At 45.6% G+C, this 16663-nt stretch overlaps 2 protein-coding genes across 4 annotated transcripts in view; one reads left to right on the forward strand and one right to left on the reverse strand.

The window, feature by feature from the left end:
- Nucleotides 1-8357, forward strand: part of LOC133458325 (nardilysin-like) — a 34819-nt gene extending 26462 nt beyond the window's left edge. The window contains exons 23-31 of the mRNA XM_061738105.1: nucleotides 688-850; nucleotides 2581-2612; nucleotides 3507-3645; nucleotides 4278-4325; nucleotides 4423-4475; nucleotides 5467-5550; nucleotides 5648-5855; nucleotides 6469-6552; nucleotides 7409-8357. Of these exons, the coding sequence (XP_061594089.1) occupies nucleotides 688-850; nucleotides 2581-2612; nucleotides 3507-3645; nucleotides 4278-4325; nucleotides 4423-4475; nucleotides 5467-5550; nucleotides 5648-5855; nucleotides 6469-6552; nucleotides 7409-7615 (1018 nt within the window). The 3' untranslated portion in view covers nucleotides 7616-8357. The remainder of the gene's footprint in view (nucleotides 1-687; nucleotides 851-2580; nucleotides 2613-3506; nucleotides 3646-4277; nucleotides 4326-4422; nucleotides 4476-5466; nucleotides 5551-5647; nucleotides 5856-6468; nucleotides 6553-7408) is intronic.
- A 22-nt stretch (nucleotides 8358-8379) lies between these two features.
- frem1b (Fras1 related extracellular matrix 1b) overlaps nucleotides 8380-16663 on the reverse strand; it is a 65628-nt gene continuing 57344 nt past the window's right edge. For 2 of the 3 annotated variants that reach the window (XM_061738103.1, XM_061738102.1), the window contains exons 30-36: nucleotides 16452-16601; nucleotides 14870-15159; nucleotides 13717-13761; nucleotides 13467-13637; nucleotides 12080-12183; nucleotides 10367-10452; nucleotides 8380-8811 (exon numbers count right to left, since the gene is read on the reverse strand). In XM_061738103.1, the coding sequence (XP_061594087.1) occupies nucleotides 8660-8811; nucleotides 10367-10452; nucleotides 12080-12183; nucleotides 13467-13637; nucleotides 13717-13761; nucleotides 14870-15159; nucleotides 16452-16601 (998 nt within the window). In that variant the 3' untranslated portion in view covers nucleotides 8380-8659. Of the gene's footprint in view, nucleotides 8812-10366; nucleotides 10453-12079; nucleotides 12184-13466; nucleotides 13638-13716; nucleotides 13762-14869; nucleotides 15160-16451; nucleotides 16602-16663 lie in introns of those variants that run through there. The other variant, XM_061738104.1, reaches the window with a different exon arrangement.

Below are 16663 nucleotides of genomic sequence, written 5' to 3' on the forward strand. Positions count from 1 at the left end.
ATAAAAACAAAACAATACAATAAAGGAAATACAATAATAATAAAGTAGAAATTATAATACATACACACATACACAATACATACAATCAAGGAGCAACAGTACAGATAACAGAACAGTATGGTGGGAGGTAGTGTGTGGTGACCGGTCAAAGTGAACGGGCAAGTTTAAACAGGTGAGTCTTGAGTTGTGTTTTGAATGTGGTGATGGAGTCTATTTGTCTTATGTATGGGGGGAGGGAGTTCCAGAGTCTGGGTGCCGTACAACTGAAAGCTCGGGCACCCATGCTGCTAAGGTGTGAGGTGGGAGTGAAAAGAAGTCCAGCAGAGGTTGAGCGGAGGGTACGGGAGGGGGTGTATTCTTTCAGTAGGTCACAGAGGTAGGTGGGGGCTAGGTTGTGAAGGGCTTTGTGGGTGAGGAGGAGGTTTTTATAAATGATACGGTATTGGAGTGGGAGCCAGTGGAGTTGGATAAGGACGGATTAAACCATTCCTCCTCAGTTATCCGTTCTCTCAACTCCTTTTCCCATTTTTCTTTGATATAAAGAGAGGAAATCTTCCTGCATGACAGCAAACCTTTGTACAGGGTTGAGATTACTTTACATGTTATTCCTGGAACCGTGAGTCTCGTGAGCTGCCGTCTGTGGACGTTCATGTTCTCCTTCCGCTCTGATTCTCTGGTGAACTGCAGGGACGTCCGTCTGCTGATCCTGGAGCACCGCCGCTGGTCCGTCATCCAGAAGTACCAGGTCCTTAACGCCGGGCTGACCGTGGAGAACCTCACCACCTTCGTGACGGCGCTGAAGGCGGAGCTTTACGTGGAGGGGCTGGTGCAGGGGAACTTCACCAGCGCGGTGAGAGCCCCGACGAGCACCGGCTACAGCACTGAACACAACTGATGAGAAGCTGACACTCACAGAATATCTTTATCCAAACACTTTTAAATTGAAGTACTGAAAGTGGCTGGCATGTTGCCATGGTAACTCGGGCTGGGGATCGATTTAAATGTCAAGAATCGATTTGATTTCGATTCAGAATCGATTATCAAGATTTGATTCGATCCGATTCCGATATTGATTTGGGTTAGTGTTATTAAAACTGTTTTTTCAGCTGTTGCATGAATTATATGACTGTGTAGTTATGCAACATATTAATATTAGTATTATATTGAGATTCAACAGCAAGTATTGGCAGCTAATGATGCTGTAAGGACCAATCTCCTCCCAGAATGCTGATAGAACTGCAAACAGAAACATCATGTGGGTCAGAATTACCAAACAGATCCAGGGCAGCAAACAGAGACGTATGAAATCAGTTTTATTTTTTCCCATATTCCGTTTTATTTTCCTACTATTTCAGTTTTACATGTTTGAGAATTTGGTTTTTAGCATTTTATGCAAATGTAACCCCAAGACAGTATATAAAGTAATGAAATATATACAGTTTATGCAATTATAACTCAAAACTTTAATGTTTTCATACCTTTAAATATATTTTAAAGGCAAAAACATGGCACCAGTTATTCTTGTGTCTAACAAAACATTCCTTTTTTGGGCATAAACAAAAAAATACCAAAAGTTGTAACGTAATGATGAAAAAAATCGATCTTTAGACATACAAATCAATTTTTAGGAATTAGTATGAGAATCGATTTAGAATTGAAAAATCGATTTTTTTTCAACACAGGCCTAATGGTAACCGTCCCGTCGGCTTCTGATGTAGCTTTTATGACGGTTCTGTTTACTAGTCTGGATTCATGCTCGTTAAAAACGCTGCTCTCCCCTGAAACAACAGGGAGGTCAGTGAGACATCAGAAGAACGCTCCGATTTACTAGGAAAGTGTCAGGCTGAGTGGCTTATTAAAGGGGAATGTAGATGTTGATGTGTGAAGGAGTGTAGGTGAGGGAGGTGGAGCAGGCGGGAGAGATGTTTGAAAAGCAGTTTTTCATGTTATTTTAGAAATTGTGAAAGTGGTGAAAGCTATAAACAGGATCAAAAACGCACTTCCAGTAAATTCTAGTCTAAAGTCTCGTCAAAGGTTCATGAGATGTTTCTGAAGTCCCTTCAAAGAGGGCAGGGTTTGTGTCTGCTTTCAGTCAATTAGCACTTTTTTTTAACCGTTTTACAAATTTGTGGTAATTGTATGTTTAATCAAAAGCCTCAGCACACTCTTGTGACTCAAGCTGCTTGTTTCAGTTTTATTTGATGTTTTAACGGAGTTCTCAAAACTGAAACCTGGAGATTGATGAAAGTCAATTTTGAACTGGTACAAAGAAAAACATGGAGGACGGTAGAAAGAGGTCTGCTACCCAAAGTCGGATAAGTGGGGGATGATGGAGGGATACATAATGGATGGGTGGATGGATGGATATATGAATGATAGATAAATGAATGGATGGATAAGTTGATGACTGATGGATAGTTGTGAGATGCGCTCAGTAAATTGTATAATGAAATAAAGATTTCTAATCTGTGGGGAATCAGAAAACTTGAAGGTTTGACACTTGGAAATAAACAGTCAAAGGACTGAACAGACTTTGGTCTTTGAGAACTTTGTGACCTCTGACATCATTTCCTCCCACAGGAGTCCCGAGAGTTCCTGCAGTTCTTCACCGAGTGAGTGCAACGCTCCACATCCACCTCCTCACACCTGAACCATGGAAAAACGTCCATCTCCTCAAACATTGGACCGATCTAACAGCTTTGCCATGTTAATGCCAACATGTCCAACATTACAGCCTGGCAAAGCTAACGTTTAATTAGGATGCAGTTGTTTTATTTTCACTAATACCAGACTGGAAACACTCGCTACACTGTGCAACCTTTGGATGGGTACGATGCGTGTGTGTTCATGATGCATTCAGGTTACGTGTGCACGTTTGACACTTTGGACATGTTTATGACATGTTTAGGACATTGAACATTTGTGTGTTTGAGGGAACGTGTTTATGACACATTTGTTATGTTTAGAACACGTGTGCATTTAATACATGTTCCTGTGTCATAAACAGGACATTTGTCTTAATGATGCAATTATATCTCGTTTAAGTCGTTTTTACATGTTTGTTTACAGCGCGTTCAGGTAACATGAATGATACCTGCGTGAAGCTGGCCCCCCACCCCACACGAAACTCAGTGAAAATATTCTCAATCGTTGGTGCTGCGTTAGTGCTGGTTTGTGCAGAGAAAAAAATTGTTTCTGCTGCTTTAGTTTTGAAGATATCACGTTATATTTCAAAGGTCATTCTAACTTCACGCAGCCCCCCGACTTTGTTCAAAATCAACTAAAATGGTCTTGTTTGTTTGTGCTACGTTAGTGCTGTTAGCAGCACAAATGAAATTTCCTTGTGCACAAACCAGCACTAACGCAGCACAAACGAGTTTTGCGTTTGTGATGCGCTTGTTACCTCCGAGATGCGTGGACAACATGTTTCTGACCTGTTTTGTACATGAATGAGGCGTTTGTTCTGTTTCTGGTGGAGTGATGCACCTGTGCTGCGCTTGTTGCAGGAAGCTGCAGTTCCAGCCTCCGCCTGCAGAGGCCCCCGTCTCCTTCCAGGTGGTGGAGCTGCCCGAGAAAAACCTTCTGTGTAAAGTGAAATCTCTGAACAGAGGAGACGCCAACTCGGAGGTCACCGTGTACTTCCAGGTGAGGATCGGGGGGATCGATGGGCTTCGCTGATCCACCTCTTTTATACTCTCTAGTATAGCTCTGCTAAATAATGTTATTTTATTGTATAGTGTACTATACTGCACTTAATCGTTCTATGTCAAATTGTCTTGTATATTGTTCTGTTTTTTTGTTTTTGACCAAGTATTCTGTACGGAAGAGTATTAAGGCCATGCAGGAGAAAAAATATTTGAGAGGGGAAGATTTTTTTTTTTTATTGTGCACTTTGAGAAGGTTGAACTGTATAGAAAAAAGTCGAAATATCGAGATTAATGTTGAAATACAATTTCGAGAAAAAAGTTTAAATGTCGTGAATAATATTCACAACATTTCGACTTTTTTCTCGACATTTCGACTTTTTTCTCGAAGTGCATATTGAAAAAAAAAAATCTTCCTCCTCAAAAATATAATTTTTATTTTTCTCCTACCTGGCCCTAATACTCTTCCGTAATTCTGACTACCACAGATGCAAAAATAATTTCCGAAAGGACAATAAATTGAAACTAACTAACTGAACCAATAAACACTTGTTGTCTCACGAGTCCTGCTTTTGCTTAAAGTCATGTTTAGTGTTCATGGTCTCTGAGGGTCTGCTGTGTCCTGTGTTTCAGTCGGGGCTGAAGACGCTCAGAGATCACGCCCTGATGGAGCTGATGGTGGTGAGTGACATGAGCGAGGAAGACGCAGAGCAGAGACGTGTTTCTGTGCCATCATCCCGATGTGTGTGTGTGTGTGTGTGTGTGTGTGTGTTGACAGATGCACATGGAGGAACCCTGCTTCGACTTCCTCAGAACCAAGGAGACGTTGGGGTGAGAATCAACAACACAAATGAGGTTTAGACGTCCTGAGAAGTGATGAGGAGTCCCATGGTGTCATGATGGGGACAGTTCTAGACTGACGGAGTCCTGGACCAGGTTCTGTTTGAGGACCACAGTTATGGCGCTTTCCCACCAGGGGTCTAACGTGCCGAGTAGATACGGAGGGCGTAAGTAGATACTTACGCCCTCCGTCACGCTAGAGTTCTACTAATGGGGCTTTTCCACTAGTACCTACTCAGCCCAACTTGACTCGTCTTGCCCTCGTTTCTTTTCAGCACCCAGATCAGAAGTAGCAGGTTGGAGCGAAGCTGCTGTGACGTTTGCAGCCTTGAGCAGACATGGACTGATAAAACTCTTGGTATATGTTTTCATTCCTCCTGGCTCCATCTAGCTCTCTCTGGATATTTTCCTCAGCCACCAGGTTTAAGAAGGTCTCCACCTTGGAATTTGACCACGGAACAGATTTCTGTGCTGCCATTGTTCTTCAAGAAAAAAGAACAAGAAGCCGCGAGTCGTGCTTGAAATGATGTCACATCCTGACTCAGACGTCTGACTGGCCAACAGTGTGATGACAGATGCAGCCGACTCAGCCGCTTAGAACTTCGGCAGAATAGATACAGAAAAGTATTTACTCGACACGTTAGACCCCTGGTGGAAAAGAACCAAACTGAAGCGAGTGGAGGCGGGCTGAGTAGGTACCAGTGGAAAAGCACCATTAGTTGCTGATGACCAGTGCTTGGTCGGAGCTCCTCCGCCCTCCAGACGTCTCCGGCTGCAGATACGACCCCCCCCAGGTTTCAGACCAGCAGACACACAAGCTCGGGTGTTCTGCTGCCGTCAGACGAAACAACTGGCTTTATTTGTGTCCCGTCTCTGGTGTGATCTTTTTCTTTTCCCTGGCCGTTGTAAAACAAGCCCTTCAGGGATTTACAGATGTTATTCATGCAGCTCTCTGCCCCCCCCCCCCCCCCCCCCCCTGCAGGTACCAGGTGTACCCCACCTGCAGGAACACCTCCGGGGTGCTGGGATTCTCCGTCACCGTTGAGACGCAGGCAACCAAGTTCAGGTGAGAAGGAGCTGGTCCCGCCCTCAGCGTCGTAACCCCAACCCCCCGACCCCCCCAGCCCCCCCAACCCCCCCGCTGAAACCTGCGGTCCCCACAGCTCGGAGTTCGTGGAGGCCAAGATTGCAGAGTTCCTGGAGTGTTTCGGCAAGCGTCTGTCGGCCCTGAGCGAGGAGGCCTTCCGGACCCAGGTGACGGCTCTCATCAAGCTGAAGGAGTGCGAGGACGCCCACCTGGGCGAGGAGGTCGACCGCAACTGGTTCGAGGTGGTGACGCAGCAGTACGTCTTCCACAGACTCAACAAAGAGGTGATCAATACTCCCTGCTGATCAGTGTTGTGAGTTACGCCGAGAGCTTATAGGTCAGCCACTTAGCTCTGCATCGTTCACCTGCTCAGGTACAAGAAGAGTGTGTTCAGTTTCCACGTCGTTAATCAGGAAGCTGATATTTGCAAATAACAGATTCTAATTAATAACCCCAGGTTATTAAGAACATCCGTGATATTTGTGACGCACCAATGATATGATCATATGGGCTCTTTAAAACCCATCAGGGCGCCACGAGGACAGGCCTGATTTGATTGTATTAAAATCTACTGATCATTAAAACTCTTTCCTGACACAGACGACATGTCGTCATCAGACGTTATGTGAAGCTTTGATTGAACTGAACTTGTTTCAGCTTGGAGGAGACAGGAGGTAATTCTGGCTGTGTTGATCAGGTTTACTTCAGAGAGTCAGGTGACCCGCTCTGTGGAACGGACCCCGGGTGGGAGGAGCAGAGTTCAGCATGGTCCAGTTTACGGCTGAAGGTCTTTAGTTAATGTAGCTCGGTAACCAGTCCAGGCCCGGGGCTCACCGCAGGTCCCGGCTCTGGTCCCACTACTGGTTCTAGTTCTGAACTACTGTGGCTCTTTTGCAGATTGAGGTCCTGAAGCTGTTCACCCAGGAGGACCTGGTGTCCTGGTTCCAGAAGCACCAGGGGAGCAGGAAGCTCAGCGTTCATGTAAGTGAAGCGCCGCCCAAGCAGGGAGGATTCAGGATGCTGATCCTGCCCCCCCCACCACCACCACCTCAGTGTCTGCTGTCTACGTCTGCTTGTGTAGTCGTCCCTGTAGTGCACCAGTTAGCCATTGTGTCTGTGTCTCTCCTTTCTCTGTTCTTTATTCTCTTTGTCTGTTCTCTCTTTTCATGCTCTGTCCAGTCTGGTCTCCAGCAGGAGGGCCCCCCTTATGATCCAGGTCCTGGTCCAGGTTTCTTCCCTCCCAAAGGGGAGTTTTTCTTGCCACTGTTTGGTTTAAGGTTTTTCTCCCACTAGGGGAGTTTCTACTGTACCTGCCATTGTTTATGTAATAATTGCTCAGGGGTTTATGTTCTGGTCTCTGGAAAGATCCTAGAGACTTCTGTTGTAATAGATGCTATATAAATAAAATTGAATTGAATTCTGAACCTCCAACCAGAGACCCGCCTGCACATGCTCAGTGCGTCTGTTGCGGAAACTCAGACTGGTTTGTTGTGGACGTGTTCTCAGGCCTCTGACCCGGTCCATTCTGGAGATGGAGGGATCCTCCGGCCTGTTCCAGGGAGCTGCTGCTTCTGTTCAATTTTCCAATTTAATTCAATGTTATTTATATAGCGTCTATTACAACAGAAGTTGTCTCTAAGATCTTTCCAGAGACCCAGAACATGAACATGACCCCCGAGCAGTTATTACAGAAACATAAACAATGGCAGGTAAAAACTCCCCTGTAGGAGGGAAGAAACCTGAACCAGGACCGGGATCATAAGGCGGACCCTCCTGCCCTCCTACTTCTGCCTTCACTCAGCTTTTCCTGGTCTTAACTGGTGTGTGTCTCCTATAGGTGGTGGGGTTCGGGGTGGAGGAGCAGGACCCCCCCGAGCAGAGCTCCGTTGGCAGCGACCCCCCCTCCTCGGCCTACGGAGAGGTGAGCCAGCTCACCTTCCTCCCAGTCCTGTCGCCGGCTCTGCAGGATGCCCAGCTCATCACCGACATCAGAGCCTTCACCTCCTCCCTGCCCCTGCACCCCTACCATAAAATCCTGGGCTAGACCCCCACCCCCCCCACAGCAGCGTTACCATGGCAACGTGGATTTGTACAATGCTGCGTTCACTTCCTTTGGAAGATCTGGAGTGTCGTAGTGTGTGTTCTTGTGGCGTGTGTCGGCAACCACAGAAACGTGGTGGATTTTAATGTGTGTGAAAGTCTTTGGGGAGGGGGGGGGGCATGCTGATCATTCCCAGGGGAAGTGAACGCAGCATGAAGACTCAGGGCTCTGGTTAAGAACCACAGACGTCCGTTTGTCCATCACTGATAGCAAAAACATGTCCTTCAGATGTCACTGTTTGACTGAAATAAAAGATGCAACATTTGTCCTGAAGGTGGCGTCACGTTGTCAGACTTTCATCACCACATTCCAAACAAAACCAGACCGTCACCATAGCAACCAGCTGCTGCATGCTACCAACTCTGGCCTGTTGGTGCTTCAAAGCCTCCACAGATTGTAACGGTGTGAAGATGACCACTCTGACACAAAAACGTTTGAGAAAGAAACTTCACTGTGGCTCGCGGTAGACGCTCACGTAGACGTGCTACTGAGGAGCTGTCACTCATGTAACCACGCCCCCAATCCTGCACACATCTGTAGTCTTATATAGACTGAAACTGTTTTTTCTGAAGAACTGCAGGTCTGGATCCAGACCCTGGTGGTCAGTGGAGGAACTGCAGGTTTGGGGATTTCTAAATCTGAATCATTTTTGAAAACCAAATGTTGGATGTCGGCAGCTGGTTGAATAAAACATGCCAGAATGTTTTTGTCTCATCTTTAATAAGATAATTGATCAGAACTACAGCTTTATGTCCAGCGATCATCTGTTTCCACCTTAACTCGTCTCCAGATGTTTTTGTAAAACCTTAATCTGAGTCTTCTGGAGCATGAAAGTGTTTGGTTCATCCACCTCTGGGCTCCGTATGAGAGGGAAGGATCAGTATAATGGGTTGTTAGATCTGGATTTTCTTCCAACAAATGTGCTAAGCCCAGGGGGCGTGGCCAGACCAGTCAGTCCAGACGGCAGCGTCAGAGAAGTCCAGCCTCTCAGGTGGGAACAGCCGGGGATGAGCAGATGAACGAGTGCTGAGTTTCCAAGGAGCAGCTCGTAGAAATCCATCTTCTGGGGTTTTCAACCAGCACACAGTCGCCACGATCCGCCGCCGCCGCTCTCAGGCCGTCTGGACCTGCGGCTCCACCTGAGGATGAGCAGGCAGTGTTTCTGTCACTGATGAGCCAGCATGGTTACGTAGGACGAGCTTGCAGGCTCATAACCTCCCATAAAAAAGACATTAAAAACAACACTGGGGGGACTAGAATGTGTGTTAGAGACTTCAGCAAACCCTGCTCTCCTAAAGCCCTGATGCATGTTACTACTACATGCTGGTTTTGGTCTTTCATAAGAAACATCTCAGATAATCACAGACCAAGACTTGACAACCCCACTGCCGTGCCAGCAGGGCTGGACTCAGACTAGTCTAGATCGCCCTGCTTCCTGTCTGCTGTGGTCACAAGCTCTGTCTGGAAAGATGGACGTTGGGTGTGTTTACATGGGAAGTTTAATTCCTCTTTAATTCAGAATTAAAATTAAATACAATTTAAAATGAGTAAAAATGACCATGTAAACCTAAGTCTGAATGAAAATGGCCATTCCGAATTAAACTTAATTCCGAAGTAAGTGTCTGGTTTATTCAGATTTTAAATCCGAATAGAATAATTCCGCGATCATGTATACACTCATTCCTCTTTAAATTAATTGCGGTCTTTCTGCGCTGCTCGTTCCCTCGCCCGTCTGTCTCCATGACGCTTATATTCCGCGCTGGGCTTGTTTTCTAAACAAAGTTTCAAGATGGCAGCACGCAGTAAACGCTGGTCAAGAGCAGAGACCATTTATTTAATAAATAGCTTGGAGGACCTGGAAATAATTAAAAGAACAGATGGCAAGAAACATAAAAATTGTGAGCTTTTCAAAGTTGTAGCGGCTAAGTTTGTTTTTCTTCCGGTAGACGTAACTTCCGGTCCCCCCCCCTATCCAATCAGAACCTTCCCAACCCCCAGACCTTAAGCAGAATTGGATAAAGCCGATCAAACGTGTTTTCCATGTAAACTCGAAGGAAAATAGTTTAATTCGAAATTATTTAATTCGGAATAATTAATTCCGATTTAAAAAACATCATATAACCGTGGCCATTGTTGGTTTCCATGTGAAAACCAGGAGAAGTGAACTCCTTTACATACATTTCTTGAACAATTTATTGCATTGTTGCAGCATAAACGCTGTCTTGAGGTGGTTTGGATGGACAGGTGGATGGATGTCTGCGTTGCGGTTAAAACAAAAAAGTAAAGTGCTGTTTAATGGCTTGAGTGGCGTCCCGTACCCTTCACTAATGTGACGTCGTTGCTGACTGACCCCAAAGATCGACAAGCTTATGTTGATCAACTAGCCATGAAATGTCCATTAAATAACATTTCACATTACAGTTAAAAGCATGTGAAAATAACATAAAATAAGTAAAAACCACAACCTAAAACCAGTAAGTTAACCTGCATAAATGACCTCAGACGGCTAAATGACCTCAGGCATGTTTAAAATCTCCGAAAAGTGAACAACCTCAGAGGAATGAAGGAGGTCAGACAGGGGAAGGACCTTAGACGGGTTATTAACGGGTTAATAACGGGTTAATAAAGCAGCCAAAGTGAGTGATCGATCAGCTGCAGATTGATCACCAATCAGAGACGGGTGCCGTCACCCACCGATCCAGAAAGGCCTCTTCCCAGCGAAACGCCATAACCAGCTGACATCTCTTCTGGAGCGCACGTCACTCAGGCTGCTGTTGTACCTGAGAGAGAAGAGCGCGCACGTGAGTATGATCAATGACTGATGCCAGCTGTCAATCACAACCAGAGTTTGAGTCCAGTCTCCTCGTGTTGTACAGTAGATGCTCTAACCCAGCAGTACCTGGAGTACCCGGAGTACCTACGGTACCCGGAGTCCCTCTGTTCCGCACGTGTTAGACGTGTCCTGCTTCAACACACCTGATTGGCCCTGGCTCTTTGGTGTTTTCCTGAAACACCTTTGAGGGAGGGGAGGAGACATCCTAACCAGATGAACCCCCTCACCTGATAAATCCTGACATCACCTAATCAGACCTCCTGTCTTGCCTTGAACCGAGAAATTTCACCTCTCAAAGTTCTGAACAGAATCAGTGATACACATGAAGCTGGGCATACACTGTGCGATATTTTAAATCGTTAGATTCAGCCCCATCTGAAACTGCACGACTAGATCGCTGAGTTCAAAATTTTGCAGCCCACGATTTATGTTCTCACACTGTACGTCCCGATGCTCGGATGCGACCCGTCTGCTCACACTATACGTTCATAATACTCACGGCGGACTTCTATGTGGAAGAGGAGGAACCCCGAAGTGGGAGACACCGAAGATGCTCAGCAAAAACAAACACGCTGCCTTAAACCTGAGTTACGGTTCCGCGTTAAATCGACGGCGTAACCGTACGGTGCGGGTCGCTGCCGTACCCAACGCCGTAGGCTCTGCGTTGGTGTAACAAGGAACCATAAATCAGCCTTTAGCAATTTGTGCCATTCTGTGTGGCGATAAATGAAAAAAGATTAGACAATGCCGTGATTGGACAAGAAATTGGCTGGGCAGACGTGGGAAATGCAGTCTTTTTTTCTGCTATTAAAACATGATTAGTAATGTGAATTTGCAACACTTTAAACTACAAATAATAGTTTTTGACGTGACATCAGAGATTGTGCATGCTCTCTGTGAAAGGATGAGTCCAATCGGGTCGTAGCTGCTTAAACTGTGATTCCTTCACGAGGAGCGACCAGGATTTCAAACACGCTTGATTTTCTTGCGAGCACACGATTCGTGATCGGGAGCTCGTCGTGAGGTGTTACTCTCTCGTCGTTACCCCACATTTACTGCACGAGGCACGACCAACGATTGGGTCGAAATCCAGCCCGATCCAAATAATATTTGCACAACTGGAAAATCGGCTCAAAACGAGCCGACAATCGCACAGTGTCTGCCCGGCTTCAGTCTACCAGCGATGTGGACTTAACTCTTCCTTTGTTTGTACACGGATTGGATGGTCCATAATATCAACTCCCTGAGCTCATCAGGTTGTAGGGCTCTACATGTCCCAATGATTTCAGGGACTAACGTGTCCCTGCTCGGGTCTCTCAAGGCTCGAGCTCTTATGGAAACTGGAAGATGGAGATCTGCATGTCCCTCTCTGGGTCTGAGGTCTGGCTGGACTTGGCCTGAACCAGCTGCAAGGGTTCAGTTCCTCCTGCGTGTCCTGGTTTCTGCAGGTCAACAGAGCCGCCGATGGTCACACTGATCAGAGTTTAGACGGAGGCTGCTCGCTGACTTCCTGCAGCTAGCTCTGCAGCGCGGCAGGAAGTCAGCTGACACGGATCAACACGAAGGTGACTCACAGCAGCGAGCAGGTCCTGTCGGCGCTGGCCCAGCTGGCCACGGATGAGCTGGTGATGTAACAGCGCCTCCTGTGGAAGGTCCAGCCGTCAGGACACACTCCCGTCTGAAAGCAGAATCGACACCACGGTTGGAAGATGGTCAACGAAAGCTGGGAAGAGTGAATGTTTCTAAAAAGAAACACTTAGGGCCCGATTTACTAAGATCCTAAATAAAGAGTACTAAATTGCGTGTGCACTGAAAAAGTTTGCGCGTGCTGTTGTTGTGTGTTTTGCGGGTGATCAACTAAGATTGCAATTGATAACAGGTGCAAACCGCAGTATTTAAATGAGGTGTTGCGTGTCTTTTGCGAGCGCAAAATAACATTTTGACGAGTTGGAGTTATAGATATTAGTGGAAGAGGCAAATTGTTGTGCCGTATTCAGCACCCCTGCCGTGAAAAGCAGCCCCTCGTATATTCAATGATAAGTAGACCAAGAAAAAAAACAACACACTGACACTTCAATATATTTATATATACACACTCACACAAACACATACTTAGGACTTTATATTATATATATTTACAAATATTATGGAAGACAACACAGTAAGCAGGCTATTAAATAATGACATCAATAACCATTTACCTGATTTTTGTTATCTGTGACTGTGATTGTGGGAAAGTATGACTATTGTGGAATCCATGCGCATTTAAACATGAATCATTAACACAAAACTGGACACTAAACAGAACATGACACGGAATGAGAATATCATTTTTGTCAGACGAGGGGTTGCTTTTCACGGCAGGGGTGCTGAATACGGCACAACACCGGGGTATGACAACTGCAGAACAAGTATAGGCGCACAACGAGAAACACTTTTTTCTCCATGAAAACACGTGATTTATTTATTATCACAAATAAAAAAATGAATGTGCCTCCTGTGGCAACCTTTTGCTGAATAAGACTCGATTTAACATTCAAATAAAATATTTCTCCTTTTGCATGTGTAGATTAGCACCTTCCTTTCGAACGTATTAAATACAGACGCAATCACAATCCCCGCAAAAACTTTCAGGCTTGGTAAATCTCATTGCGCGTGGTAAATGGACCAATTTGCATCTTTCCCTCCCAGTATTTAGCGATTTCTGGTGGGTACGCCCCATATTGATTATTCATCAGGGCAAAAGTACTAAATGAATTGCGTGTGCAATTTTGCACACGCAGGAGACCCCCCTCTTGCCCTTTACAATAGGGATGACTACATTCTGTTGGGTCGTGTTCATATCTCAGCTGCTCGTTAACCACAACGCCCCCCTAATTATTCATAGATTAAAGTACCACCACAGACACCCCCACTGAACAGACCTTTGTACAAATATTGGCAGCACATTTGACCTCTGACCTTGTTCTGGTGAAGCTCAGAGTGCCGTCTGACCGCAGCACGGTCCACCTGGGGGTCGTCTCCGGGTCCCGGCTCCTCCAGGAGGAGGCCGTGGAGCTCCGGGACCCCCCCGACCCCCCCGACCCCGCCGGGCTGCAGCTCCTCCAGCCGGAGAGACGTCAGAGCATGGAACTGATGGAGGAGGAGGCAGAGGGGTTAGCGGGGAACATGGTGGAGATCCAGTAAATCTCTGAGTGAAGGATCACCTCACCGTCCAGACTCTGTCCTTGTAGCTTCCCTCCGGAGACACAAGGACCTGCGTTGGAAAGGTCGGGGATTAATTAGCCATTCTAGTTCATCTACAACATCCGCTCAAGCTGACTGGGAAAAAAGGCGTGAACCCTGAAACTCATCAAGGTCTGGTGGGAATACGCTGTTGTCCTGACGGGATAACTATATAATATAAACCAAACCTTTCAGTTTCTGTTCTTCCATAATCACGTCCAGAGTACCACCTGCTTTCAGGCTGAGCTCCATCCTTTTGTGTGAACAACTCAAAGACAGCCAGTGACAGAACACCTTTGACTATCCAGACACCTGGAGCTGGAGGAAACAGCCAGCAAGAGAGAAGTGTTGCACCATAAACCAGCAGCTAGCCAACATTTATTTATTTCCGGGGCTGAAGAGGGAGATAGGAAGAGGATGAAGAATCGGATGAATAGGTATCCAACAGACATCTATACAGACAGGTGGAGGTAAGAAGGTTAAACTGTGCCAATGTCATAATTTTAGTCTTTGCTAACAAATGCTAATGTTTATGATAATGTCACAATGCTGGTTGTTGCTTAGTGGAGTTATTATTTTATATTTTAGCATTTGCTGCTGCATGGCAACATGTCCGTGAGGCCCATCTGGTGAGAGAGTGGGTTTGGACTTTAAACCTGGAGCCTGCAGACTAACCTGCAGCCTGCAGACTAACCTGCAGCCTGCAGACTAACCTGCAGCCTGCAGACTTTTTAGTGTTTTTCCGGTTATGAAAAAAAGAATATACCGACTGCACGAGGTCTTGGAAATCATGATGTGCTCGTTTATTATGACAAACAAACAGAAATGGTAATTTTAACTGTTGGCTTCTGTATCACACATGACAGAAAGCTCCAAACAACCCAAAAAAACAGTGTTACTGTAGAAAAAGAAAGAATAATGCACAAAAGTAAAGCTCTCTCACAAAATGCTGCGTACCGCATGAGCCAGACGTGTGAGAGAGAGCTAGTCACTAGTCCCACGGTCTGCCAATCATATGGCTGTTACACTGTGTGTTTAAATCTGTCCGATCTCAATATAAACGTTTTCCATCACTAATCACTAATCTGGAAACATTCCGGCTCAGCTTGTCGGAGAGTGTGGTGTCTGAGGGGACTCACCTCCCTGAGTCTCCCAGGAGGGGTTTCCAGGAGCCTGCCCCGGGGGTGGGGTGTGTGTCTGTAGCTGGGGGCCGCCTGGTCCTGGGGCTCTGCCTCTCTGAGGTCCAGGAAGGGCCGGCGGTTAGGGACGTCTCCCCTGGGGGGGTGGACGGGGTTCTCCCACAGCAGCTCCGCCTCGATGTCCGTGACCGGATCCCCCTCAGGGTCAACATCAGGCTGGGGGGGTTCGGGGAGGAGAGGAGGGGGAGGGGTGTGGGTGTCCACCTTCATGTCGTCTGGATCACACCGCCCTTTCAAGTGTGTTTTATTAGAGCACATTAAAATACAGTTACAACTTTACAGTATACGATACGTTTCAGTATACGATACTTCAGTTTCTGCTGAAGTATCGTGGTGCAGAGCTGTGGAATAGTCATCAACACGTGGTAAACATCTCTCCATCTTTGTCAATATTTAAAACAAATTTAAAACAATTTCTGGTTTCATTATATTCAAATGATAAAATTGTTTGCTGACCTTTTTGTTTGTTTCTGATAATATATTTCTTCGTATGAGTTGTAAATATGCACATGTGTGTATGTGCGTATGAGGAAGGGGGTATTGGGTGGGGAGGGGGGGTATAAAGTGTTGATTATAATTATTTGTATGTTTAAGAGTGGAGGATGGCTTATAAGCCCGTCGGGCTTCATGATCTTTCCTGCACATTTTTATCTTTGTTTTTTTTCTGTTCTTTTTTCGATGCTTGTATGTTTGTAAGTGCAAACAAATAAACAAACAAACAAACAAGTATACACACATCAGTGCGCATAGAGTACAGGTCATAGTGCACTTTTTGGTTTTCTTAGAACATATTAAAAGAAGAAACTGATATAAAATGTGGAATGCAAAATACAAAGAAAGAAAAATAGCTAAGAATAACAATAGATACATAAATTAATTTTAAAAAAAAGTTAAAAATACATAAAACAGCCCCCCTCCGGCATGCTTCCTGCTCCAATTCAAGCCAATTTGATAGAGTTACTGTGTCATCCAGCCAATATGCCATAATCCTGATTTGTGAAGCCCAATAATATGACAAAAAGTTTGTAATGGCCAATCCCCCTCTATCTTAGATTTGCAAAGGTGTTTCTTGCCAATTCTATGTGTTTCGTATTCCCACAGGAAAGAGTACAATCGAGTATTTTTTTAAAGAAGGATTTGGTCAGAAACGCTGAAATATTCTGAAATAAATATAATAACTGGGGCAAGAAAATCATTTTAATAGCGTTGACTCTGCCCAGCAATGATATCAGCAAGGTCTTCCAAAACAGTTTATTCGACTGTAATTCAGACAACAATGGTAGGAAGTTCTCCTTAAATGGAGGAGTGGCACCTTGTAATTTGAATTCCTAAATATGTCAATTTCTCTGGAGATATGCCCAAAGGGAGGTTCTGTAACCAAGCATTATTTTGTAGACGTATGAGGATCACACCTCCCTGACAGACAGAAAGTAGACAGAAAGTAGACTGCAGATTTCATCATCGTATTAATTCAAACACTAAATATAGATCAATAAACTCCTCACATCTGATCACTGATCACCTTGTCTGGGGTCGATTATCTCCACGCTGGCCGAGGTTCTCTGTCCCAGAACGGCGTTTTGAGGGCCGGTGAGAGTCACGGTGAAGGTCTCGTGGTTTTCCTCCAGGCCATCGTTGACCAGGTAAATGCTCCAGGTCTTCATGCTCACACCTGAACACACACACACACACACACACACACACAAGCTGGGGATGGAGCTCTGAGCTTGAATG

The sequence above is a fragment of the Cololabis saira genome, chromosome 13, assembly GCF_033807715.1.
Source record: "Cololabis saira isolate AMF1-May2022 chromosome 13, fColSai1.1, whole genome shotgun sequence".
In the NCBI taxonomy this organism is placed as follows: Eukaryota; Metazoa; Chordata; class Actinopteri; order Beloniformes; family Belonidae; genus Cololabis; species Cololabis saira.